This window comes from Salvelinus namaycush, chromosome 11 (genome assembly GCF_016432855.1).
Source record: "Salvelinus namaycush isolate Seneca chromosome 11, SaNama_1.0, whole genome shotgun sequence".
Taxonomy (NCBI): domain Eukaryota; kingdom Metazoa; phylum Chordata; class Actinopteri; order Salmoniformes; family Salmonidae; genus Salvelinus; species Salvelinus namaycush.
This window is the reverse complement of record NC_052317.1, coordinates 5,157,179-5,169,669: the sequence shown is the minus strand read 5'-3', so window position 1 is coordinate 5,169,669 and position 12,491 is coordinate 5,157,179. Positions and strand designations below refer to the sequence as shown.

At 40.4% G+C, this 12,491-nt stretch overlaps 1 protein-coding gene across 4 annotated transcripts in view; it reads left to right on the top strand.

Moving 5' to 3' along the window:
• Positions 1 to 12,491, top strand: part of asap1a (ArfGAP with SH3 domain, ankyrin repeat and PH domain 1a) — a 160,725-nt gene that overhangs the window by 64,670 nt on the left and 83,564 nt on the right. For all 4 annotated transcript variants that reach the window (XM_039003654.1, XM_039003651.1, XM_039003655.1 and 1 more), the window contains exon 4: positions 6,697 to 6,771. In XM_039003654.1, the coding sequence (XP_038859582.1) occupies positions 6,697 to 6,771 (75 nt within the window). The remainder of the gene's footprint in view (positions 1 to 6,696; positions 6,772 to 12,491) is intronic.

The following is a 12,491-nucleotide window of genomic DNA, read 5'->3' as shown; positions in this document are numbered from 1 at the left end:
CTGTCAACAGAATATTTTGGCAGTAGCGCTGTGGAACATCCAGGTGCTCTTTTGCAAACTTCAGATGTGCAGCAATGTTTTTTTTGGACAGCATGGTGTCCTCCCATGAATACCATTCTTGTTTAGTGTTTTACGTTTTGTATACAGGTCAACAGAGATGTTAGCATGTTCCAGAGATTTCTGTAAGTCTTTAGCTGACACTCTAGGATTATTCTTAATAACCTCATTGAGCATTCTGCGCTGTGCTCTTGCAGTCGTCTTTGCAGGACGGCCACTCCTAGGCAGAGTAGCAACAGTGATGAAATTTTTCCATTTATAGACAATTTGTCTTACCGTGGACTGATGAACATCAAGGCTTTTAGAGATACTTTTGTAACCCTTTCCAGTTTTATGCAAGTCAACAAATCTTAATCTTAGGTCTTCTGAGATCTATTTTGTTCAAGGCATGGTTCACATCAGGCAATGCTTCTTGTGGATAGCAAAATCAAATTTTGTGAGTATTTTTTATTGTGCAAGGCAGCTCTAACCAACATCTCCAATCTCGTCTCATTGATTGGACTCCAGGTTAGCTGACTCCTGACTCCAATTAGCTTTTGGAGAAGTCATTAGTGAATGTTTAAATTATGTATTCAATATAGAAATACAATAATTTGGGTGTTATTAGTTTAAGCACACTGTGTTTTGTCTATTGTTGTGACTTAGATAAAGATCAGATCAAATTTTATGTAAAATTTATGTAGAAATCCAGGTAATTCCAAAGGGTTCACGTACTTTTTTTGCCACTGTATCTGATGTTAGAGAAGCTCCCATTGAAGAACACTTTCTGTGTTCTATTGGATAAATAACACAATCATCTCTATCAGTTTACTAAGAACAGGCAGCAAACTGATTGGGCAGCTGTTAGAGCCAGCATTTTTGGCAGTGGAATTATTTTAGCTTCCTTCCATGCCTGTGGACACACTACCTTAAGGCTTTGGTTAAAGACATAGCAAATAGGGGTGGACATACAGTCTGCTACCATTCTCAATAGTTTCAATCAATTGGTATTCGGGCTGTCCCTGAAAGTCGACTGTTCTTTCGACCAATTGATTGGTCAATATTTTATAACGTGTACTTTTCCATATAGACCTATGTTTTTTTAAATAAAATCAATGATATATCCCTGAGCTTGTCTAATGCTTTAAGCACACAGTTTGATGAAATAAGACACAAATGACTCTAGGGAGCCAGAGAATAAGATAACCAGAAGTCCCGGTCATATTCCTCGCGTCGCTGCGCTCTTGAAGTTGCCGGTAATGGGTTACATCATGGGTCGGCAAACTTTTTCATGTGAAATTCCAATTTATCTTACCATTTCTACCGGTCTGCGTGCCAGTTATGGTTTTCATATTCACATTTTTGTGGAACATCGTAATTTAATTAATAGTAACGTATCTGAAAATCATTGTCGTGGTTAATCAAAATTGTATCTAATTGAAAATCATACAAAGTTAAAAGTAAATTCTATTGCCATTGCCAACTATGTAAAAATAGCCTACATAAAGCCAAAAAAATTGAACATTGCAGCCTGCAGGTCGAAAATATCCAGATAAAAATAAACATAATATAAATCACATTGGCTACGCATGGCCTGTCTGCAACGAACTTGAAACATTGTATGAACAATCAACTGGGTCCAGCCCAAACTTGCACCATTGTATGAAATATCCCAGCTGTAGGCTATTTGTCCAAGGGATGAGAAGTAATCAGGTAGGCATATTTTATGTACTCAGAGCATGACATGTACTACTTTCACGCCGAGTGGTTATCGAAAGTGAGGGGTGGAAAGATTTTTCAAATACATTGAGGAGCTACTGTCATTCTCAATGGATGTAAAAACAGATGACATTTACTTGCTGTTTGAGGTGAATAAAAATGTCCTTGTAGAAGTTCCACAGCTCATTAGTGGTGGTGAGTTAACCTCTCTAGGGTATCAACAGCCAGTGAAAATGCAGGGTGGCAAATTCGAAACAACAGAAATCCCATAATTAAAATTCCTCAAACATACATGTATTTTACACCATTTTAAAGATACACTTGTTGTAAATCCAGCCACAGTGTCCGATTTCAAAAAGGCTTTACGACGAAATCAAAAAACAAACGATTATGTTAGGTCAGAGCCAAGTCACAGAAAAACACAGCCATTTTTCCAGCCAAAGAGAGGAGTCACAAAAAGCAGAAATATAGATAAAATGAATCACTAACCTTTGATCTTCATCAGATGACACTCATAGGACTTCATGTTACACAATACATGTATATTTTGTTCGGTTAAGTTCATATTTATATCCAAAAATCTGAGTTTACATGGGCGCGTTATGTTCAGTAGTTCCAAAACATCCGGTGATTTAGCAGAGAGCCACATCAATTTACAGAAATAGTCATCATAAATGTTGATGAAAACACAAGTGTTATACATGGAATTTTAGATGCACTTCTCCTTAATGCAACCGCTGTGTCAGATTTCAAAAAAACTTTACGGAAAAAGCAAACCATGCAATAATCTGAGTACGGCGCTAAGACGACAAATCAACCCAAAGAGATATCCGGCATGTTGGAGTCGACAGAAGTCAGAAATAGCATTATACATTTTTACTTACCTTTGATGATCTTCATCAGAATGCACTCCCAGGAATCCCAGTTTCACATTTAAATGTTTGTTTTGTTCGATAATGTCCATCATTTATGTCCAAATTCCTCCTTGTTGTCCAAAAAGTTATATTACAGTCCGTAGAAACATGTCAAACGAAGTATAGATTCAATCTTTAGGATGTTTTTAACATAAATCTTCAATAATGTTCCAACCGGAAAATTCCTTTGTCTTCAGAAATGCAATGGAACTCAAGCTAACTCTCAAATGAACGCGCATGGTCAGCTTATGGCACTCTGGGAGAGACCTTACTCAATCCCCTCTCATTCGCCCCCACTTCACAGTAGAAGCATAAACCAAGGTTCTAAAGATTGTTGACATCTATTGGAAGCCTTAGGAAGTGCAATATGACCCCATAGACACTGTATATTCGATAGGCAATGACTTAAAAACTACAAACCTCAGATTTCCCACTTCCTGGTTGGATTTTTCCCAGGTTTTTGCCTGCCATATGAGTTCTGTTATACTCACAGACATCATTCAAACAGTTTTAGAAACTTCAGAGTGTTTTCTATCCAAATCTACTAATACTATGCATATATTAGCAACAGGGCCTGAGTAGCAGGCAGTTTACTCTGGGCACCTTATTCATCCAAGCTACTCAATACTTCCCCCCAGTCCCAAAGAAGTTAAGCTGCAGCTGGCACAGAGCAGATTTGAGGAAAGACTGGCTGCGTCCCTTCTTCTTTTCATACGAAACAATGTGTTGGAAATCCCTAATTGTTTGCATAGTCAACTTACACACATCACTGACACACACAGTTAGCCCACCAGACATGCCACCAGGGATTTTCACAGGTCCAGAACAAATTCAAGGACACGTTATTATACAGAGCCATGAGTGCATGGAACTCCCTTCCATCTTATATAGTGCAAGTGAACAGCAAACCTAGTTTCAAAAAACAAATAAAGCAACACCTCACGGCACAATGCAACCTACTTGTTGTGCGTATGTACTGACATGTATGTGTAACTGATAGATGCACACATACACACTACATGTTAATGTTTTTAAATGTACAGTACAAGTCAAAAGTTTGGACACACCTACTCATTCAAGGGTTTTTATTTTTACTATTTTCTACATTGTAGAATAATAGTGAAGACATCAAAACTATGAAATAACACATATGGAATCATGTAGTAACCAAAGAAGTGTTAAACAAATCAAAATATATTTTATATTTGAGATTCTTCAAAGTAGCCACCCTTTGCCTTGATGACTGTCTTGAAGGACTTCCCACATATGCTGAGCACTTGTTGGCTGCTTTTCCTTCATTCTGCGACCCAACACATCCCAAACCATCTCAATTGGGTTGAGGTCGGGTGATTGTGGAGGCCAGGTCATCTGATGCAGCACTCCACCACTCTCTCTTTGGTCAAATAGCCCTTACACATCCTGGAGATGTGTTTTGGGTCATTGTCCTGTTGAAAAACAAATGATAGTCGCACTAAGTGCAAACCAGATGGGATGGCGTATCGCTGCAGACTGCTGTGGTAGCCATGCTGGTTAAGTGTGCCTTGAATTCGAAATAAATTACAGACAGTGTCTCCAGCAAAGCATCCCCACACCATCTCCTCCATGCTTCACGGTGGGAACCACACATGTGGAGATCATCCGTTCACCTACTCTGCGTCTCACAAAGACGCGGCGGTTGGAACCAAAAATCTCTAATTTGCACTCATCAGACCCAAGAACATATTTTGACCGGTCTAATGTCCATTGCTCGTGTTTCTTTGCCCAAGCAAGTCGCTTCTTCTTATTCGTGCCCTTTAGTAGTGGTTTCTTTGCAGTAATTCGACCATGAAGTCTGAATCACGTTTTCTCCTCTGAACAGTTGATGTTGATGTGTATGTTACTTAAACTCTGTGAAGCATTTATTTGGGCTGCAATTTCTGAGGCTGGTAACTAATGAACATATCCTCTGCAGCAGATGTAATTCTGGGTCTTCCCTTCCTGTGGCAGTCCTCATGAGAACCAGTTTCATCATAGCTCTTGATGGTTTTTGCGACTGCACTTGAAGAAACTTTCAAAGTTCTTGAATTTTTCTAGATTGACTGACCTTTGCTTAAAGAAATAATGGACTGTCGTATCTCTTTGCTTTTTTTCAGCTGTTCTTGCCTTAATATGGACTTGGTCTTTTACCAAATAGGGTTATCTTCTGTATATCAACCCTACCTCGTCAGAACAAAACTGATTGGCTCAAACACATGAAGAAGGAAAGAAATTCCACAAATTAACTTTTAAGAAGGCACACCTGTTAACTGAAATGCGTTCCAAGTGACTACCTCATGAAGCTGGTTGAGAGAATGCCAAGTGTGTGCAAAGCTGTCATTAAGGCAAAGGGTGGCTACTTTGAAGCCTGGTGCACTTGAGGGACTGGTGCACTTCACAAAATAGATGGCATCATAAGAAAGGAAAATTATGTGGATATATTGAAGCAACATCTCAAGACACCAGTCAGGAAGTTAAAGCTTGGTTGCAAATGGGTCTTCCAAATGGACAATGACCCCAAGCATACTTCCAAAGTGGCAAAATGGCTTAAGGACAACAAAGTCAAGGTATTGGAGTGGCCATCACAAAACCCTGACCTCAATCCTATAGAAAATGTGTGCGCAGAACTGAAAAAGTGTGTGCGAGCAAGGAGGTCTACAAACCTGACTCAGTTACACCAGCTCTGTCAGGAAAAATGGGCCAAAATTCACCCACCTTATTGTGGGAAGCTTGTTGAAGGCTACCCAAAACGTTTGACCCAAGTTAAACAATTTAAAAAGGCAACGCTACCAAATACAAATTGAGTGTATGTAATCTTCTGACCCACTGGGAATTTGATGAAAGAATAAAAGCTGAAATAAATCATTCTCTCTACTAATATTCTGACATTTCACATTCTTAAAATAAATTGGGGATCCTAACTGATTTAAAACATGGAATTTTTATTGGATTAAATGCCAGGAATGTTCTAAAACTGATTTTAAATGTATTTGGCTAAGGTGTTTGTAAACTTCAGAGTGTCAGATCAAATGCAATCCTGGCAATATAATTAAAATATGCCACTTAGCAGGTGCTTTTGTCCGAAACGGCGAATACATTTCTAGGATGTCTGTGATAATTCCTTTGGGAATTGAATCCATGACCTTGGTGTTGCTGGTGCAGTTCTCTTACCAATTGACCCTTCGCTAAGCCCTACCCCCTTGGTTAGTGTTGCAACCTCTAACAACATTTTCCCTGAAGCCCCATTCTAACCACATGCGAAATCCCCTCACAATTATCTCAAACTGTGTTTTTAATACAACAGGCTCTGCATTTCAGGAATCACAGTAGCAAATACCCCTGGTGCCCTATTGTAACGGTTCTCGTGGGTTCTGAGTGGACCAAGGTGCAGCGTTTAAAGTGTTCATGCTTTATTGAAAAAACTGAACACTAAACACAAAATAACAAAGTGAATAAACGACAATCGAACCAGTCCTGTAAGGTGCTACAACACACAACAGAAAACAACTACCCACAAACCACAGGTGGGAAAAGGCTACCTAAGTATGGTTCTCAATCAGAGACAATGTTTGACAGCTGCCTGATCTAGAACCACACCCGGCCAAACACATAGAAATAGAAAACATAGAACAAAAACATAGAATGCCCACCACAACTCACACCCTGACCAAACCAAAATAGAGACATAAAAAAGGAACTAAGGTCAGGGCGTGACACCTTTTCAATTATTTAGCCATTTAAACAGTTTGTTTAAATTTTTGGACCACAGTTGCTATCCATTGGTGTGCTGTGATTGTTTGGCCAAAATTCTGGGGCACATCTTAGTGAAGGGTCAATTGAGCCAGGCATTATCCAAGAACCACAAAGATAAAAGTGTGGATTGGTTATAAATCATTCACTGGCTCTGTGCATGACACCTCAAATTCAAGTACTGTGATTAGAGCTGCCAAATTCCCATCAAAATATCATCTTTGTTGTTTTGAGAATGAACCATCCTCTGTCTCATCCACAGCTCCAGAGCTTGAGCCATAATGTGATCTTCACCCTGGACTCTCTTCTCAAAGGGGACCTCAAAGGAGTTAAGGGGGTAAGTTGTTGCTTTTAAAAGTGTTAAGGTTGTTAATCTGTATTGGATAGTATCCACGACCTCATCACATCCTGCCAAGTTAACAAGAGGCTGTCTCTTTGCAAAGAATTACTGACCCATAACATTATTAAACCTAGATCTGAAAATCTACATAGTAAATCTCAGAAGTACTAGTCATTGAGTTTTTCACTCTGGCTTTCCTTTAAAACACAGTCCAAAATAAATGTCCTATTTTTGACTGTCATTTCCTGATGTCAGCCCCACAATTCTGCTGGGCCCTTTTTCTTGTTGATGCATGAGTGTACATCAAATCATCAAATGTAATTGTATTAGTCACATGCGCCGAATACAACAGGTGTAGACCTTACAGTGAAATGCTTACTTACGAGCCCCTAACCGACAATGCAGTTTAACAAAAATACTGATAATAATAAGAAATAAAAGTAACAAGTAATTAAAGAGCAGCAGTAAAATAATAATAGCGGGACTGTATACAGGGGGGTACTGGTACAGGTCTTACTTACATCGGCTGCAGAGAACATGATCACACAGTCTTCCAGAACAGCTGGTGCTCTCATGCATGTTTCAGTGTAATTTGCCTCGAAGCGAGCATAGAAGTAGTTTAGCTCGTCTGGTAGGCTCGTGTCACTGGGCAGCTCTCGGCTGTGCTTCCCTTTGTAGTCTGTAATGGTTTGCAAGCCCTGCCACATCCGACGTGCGTCAGAGCCAGTGTAGTACGATTCAATCTTAGTCCTTTATTGAAGCTCTGCCTGTTTGATGGTTCGTCGGAGGGCATAGTGGAATTTCTTATTAGCTTCCGGGTTAGAGTCCCACTCCTTGAAAGTGGCAGCTCTAGCCTTTAGCCCAGTGTGGATGTTGCCTGTAATCCATAGCTTCTTGTTGAGGTATGTATGTACGGTCACAGTGGGGACGACGTCTTTGATGCACTTATTGATGAAGCCAATGACTGATGTGGTGTGCTCCTCAATTCCATCTGAGGTATCCCGGGAAACATATTCCAGTCTGTGCTAGCAAAACAGTCCTGTAGCTTAGCATCTGCTTCATCTGACCACATTTTTATTGATCTAGTCACTGGTGCTTCCTGCTTTAATTTTTGCTTGTAAGCAGGAATCAGGAGGACAGAATTATGGTCAGATTTGTCAAATCGAGGGAGAGCTTTGTATGCATCTCTTTGTGTGGAGTAAAGGTGGTCCAACGTTTTTTTCCTTTGGTTGCACATTTAACATGCTGATTGAAATTTGCTAAAACGATTTAAGTTTCCCTGCATTAAGGTCCCCGGCTACTAGGAGTGCCACCTCTGGGTGAGCGTTTTCTTGTTTGCTTATGGCGGAATACAGCTCATTCAATGCTGTCTTAGGGGCAGCCTCTGACTGTGGTGGTATGTAAACAGCTACGAAAAATACAGATGAAAACTCTCTAGGTAGGTAGTGTGGTCTACAGTTTATCATGAAATACTCTACCTCAGGCGAGCAATAGCTCGAGACCTCCTTAGATATCGTGCACCAGCTGTTATTTACAAAAATACATAGTCCGCTGCCCCTTGTCTTACCAGACGCCGCTGTTCTATCCTGCCGGTGCAGAGTATAACCAGCCAGCTGTATGTTGATAGTGTCGTCGTTCAGCCACGTCTCCGTGAAGCATCAGATATTACAGTTTTGAATGTCCTGTTGGTAGTTTAATCTTCCGCGTAGGTCATCAGTTTTATTGTCCAAAGATTGCAAGTTTGCTAGCAGAATGGAAGGAAATGGGGGTTTATTCGATTGCCTACGAATTCTCTGAAGGCAGCCCGCCCTCCGGCCCCTTTTTCTCCGCCTCCTTTTTCTCCACCTCCTCATCACGCAAATCACAGGGATCTGGGCCTGTTCCTGAGAAAGCAGTATATCGTTCGCATAGGCCTCGTCAGACTCGTTAAAGTTTAAAAAGTATTCTGCCAGTCTGTGGAGAGTAATCGCAGTCCTGATGTCCAGAAGTTATTTTTGGTCATAAGAGATGGTAGCGGCAACATTATGTACAAAATGATTTAAAAAATAAGTTACAAACAATGCTAATAAACAAAGAAAAAAAACACGATCGGTTGGGGGCACGTAAAAAGTCTGCCTTCTCCAGTGCCATCTTAAATCCGTATACACAAGACACAGAAATGTCTTCTCAAAACAGAAAATACATTCATCAAAACTATAAGATACCGTAAAACTGGCAAATTCTAGCTTTGTACACCTGATTGAGTTTATTGTTGAGGTTATTTTATTTTTACAGGGACAGTGCACATTAATCAACGTTTCAGTAAAAGTGCCGGTTTTAGCCAGCCGGCTAATTTTCAACCGCAGCCCCTGGGCAGGTTATTAAAAACAATTACAGTATAAACAATCATTGAGCAGTGAGCACACGCAGAGCAACATAGGACAAGCAAGACGTAGCATACAGACAGAGCAACATAGAACAAAAAGCAGTAAGACAAGATTCATAAAAGCAACAAAGTGTTTCCACACCTCACAAGCTACAGACAATAGACAACATGGAAAGCGGCAATACACAGCTATGGATTATAGGGAGTTTCTCCCATTCTTCTCTGCAGATCCTCTCAAACTCTGTCAGGTTGGATGGGGAGCGTCGCTGCACAGCTATGTTCAGGTCTCTCCAGAGATGTTCAATCCGGTTCAAGTCCAGGCTGTGGCTGAGCCACTCAAGAACATTCAGAGACTTGTCCCGAAGCTACTCCTGCATTGTCTTGGCTGTATGCTTAGGGTTGTTGTCCGTTGGAAGGTGAACCTTCTCCCCAGTCTGAGTGCTCTGGAGCAGGTTTTCATCAAGGATCTCTCTGACCTTGCTCCTTTCATCTTTCCCTCGATCCTGACTAGTCTCCCAGTCACTGCCGCTGAAAAAAACAACATCCACACAGCATGATGCTGCCACCACCATGCTTCACCTTAGGGATGGTTCCAGGTTTCCTCCAGATGTGGTTGTTGGCATTCAGGCCAAAGAGTTCAATCTTGGTTTCATCAGACCAGAGAATCTTGTTTCTCATGGTCTGAGAGTCTTTAGGTGCCTTTTGGCAAACTCCAATTGGGCTGTCATGTGCCTTTTACTGTGGAGTGGCTTCCGTCTGGCCACTCTACCATAAAGACCTGATTGGTGGAGTGCTGCAGAGATGGTTGTCCTTCAGAAAGATGATCTCATCTGCACAGAAGAACTAGAGCTCTGTCAGAGTGACCATCAGGTACTTCGTCTCCTCCCTGACGAAGGCCATTCTCCCTCGATTGCTCAGTTTAGCTGGGCGGCCAGCTCTAGGAGGAAGAGTCTTGGTTTTTCCAAACTTCCATATAAGAATGATGGAGGCCACTGTGTTCTTGGGGACCTTCAATGCTGCAGACATTTTTTGGTACCCTTTTTCAGATCTGTGCCTCTACACAATCCTGTCTCGGAGCTCTACGGACAATTCTTTCGACCTCATGGCATGGTTTTTGCTGTGACTTAAACAGTTTTTGCTTTGCCATTATGGGGTATTTTGTGTAGATTAATGAAAAGTCGAGGGGTGAAAAAGTCAAGCTTCCTGCCATCTAAATAATTTCAGAATGCACTGTCAGTCAGTCTGGATAAGAGTGTTCTTCTAAACGACTAAAATTACATGTAAATGTAGAACAACAATGATCAAACACATTTGTCAAATGTCTGATTTTCTTGCCTTTGTACTGGGATTTAGGGTTGAGAAGGTTACTTTCGAAATGTAATCCGTTCCTAGTTACCTGTCCAAAATTGTAGTCAGTAACTAACTTTTGGATTACCCATACTCAGTAAATTCAGCCTTTAGAGGCATTAGAGGAAGACACAAATGTATTTTACCAATTGAACGACATCTATTGCAGGATAAATCAATGTTAAAGTTTGCATATCTGGCCATATGTGGATGTAAAATTTTCCTTTATTGGTTGGTTATGTAGGCTTCTTCTAACCCATCGCTTTCTACTGCATATAGTATGATTACATTAAAAACCAAAGTCTATCAGAATTCGAGTCAGTCCAATAAATGTTATACCTCTTGATCTTCAAGAATAGGACTTGGAAATATGGACGTATAGATTAGCCAAATTGTTTTACCTGAACATGACCCCAAAACCAAGGACTTATTAGCCAGCCCTACTCATTTTTTAATGATTTTGTTGTCATTGAGGACTGTTTGGGCCTATCTAGTTGAAAAATAAATGCTGCGCTCATGGAATGGTATGCTTTAAGCACTACTGAAAGGTGCTATTTACATGTGAAAAATGAATGCCATATGTTGCTTTTGCTTGAGGTTTATTGTTTACCTTTTTGTTGGTGACACTTTGATATCTAGATAATATGCAGCTGTTTAAAGGGCAAAGCCACAGATGAAACAATACCAAAACCGCCTCCCCGTCTCTGTTTTGGTAAAAAGCTAAGGGATGGGCCTGGAGAAATGTATCCAATCTCAGATGAATAGACAGAGCTATGGATTCAAGGACTGCCCATCCATGATATCGACATGCTTGTTTTAACTATGTTATGAGGCCATACAGGGTTTGTTTACATTTCAAATGTTTACAGACATTGGAGTAAAACAAGCTTATATTTGTTGGCGGTTGGTGGCACCTTAATTAGGGAAGACACATGGTTTGATTCCATTCCATTCGTTCCATTCCAGCTATTATTATGAGCCGTTCTCCCCCCAGCAGCCTCAGCTGGCCTACATGCATTTTTTCAGGTGTTCCAACTCTCATGAACATAAAGCTCCTGGCTACTATCCAATTAGAGCCACATTGACATAATCCGACCCCTGCTTAGCCACTATTGGCTTAAAAAGCCAAACGTAACATAATATCTGCCAATTAATTTCCAGCAATATTGCCGCTGTCTGTTTGTCACTCCGTATGTAGCCAGTTAGCAATGCTAACGATAGCTTTCTTGTAGGCAGACAGACTTTCCCTCAACCTAAATGAAATGTTAACTGGTAGGCTTACTTGACAGAACTGTATCAATTGGGTGGTCATTGTTTGACCAACTGTGCCATCACGTGCTGCAGCAGTAGGCCTAACAACAGAAACATTGCTAGACCAACACATGTCCGCCCCCTGGACGTTGTTTCTCTATGAATAATTGTAATATTGAGAATACAAAAGAGAAAAAGATGCAAAACCAGGAAATATAAAACAGAGATAACAGAATTTGGGGAAAATTCAAAATAACGTTTTGTGTGGTCTCTTAAAGTTGTTATTAGGTATATTGACAGAGTTGTTATTTGACCAGGTATATTGGCAGAGTTGTTATTTGACCAGGTATATTGGCAGAGTTGTTATTTGACCAGGTATATTGACAGAGTTGTTATTTGACCAGGTATATTGACAGAAAAGACATCTTGTACACCAATAACCCAGGGAAGAGTTGCAGGATAGAGGAGAAGAATATGCCGATTTGAAAGCTATAAAAAAAAAGGGGTAACACTTTACTTGACACCCAGCGTCATGACACGTTATGACACGATCATAACCATGTCATAATATGTCATAACACTGGTCATAGCAATGTCATGGCCCATTTATTTACATATTTTGTGACATACATTGCATTATTTTATGGCTGGTTATGACGTATACATAATGTCAAAACCCACATTGATTCAAATTAGTTTTTTTCCCTGCCAAGAAGTTTCCTTTCGTTTGAAAGTTTGTTTCTCAACTCCTTTA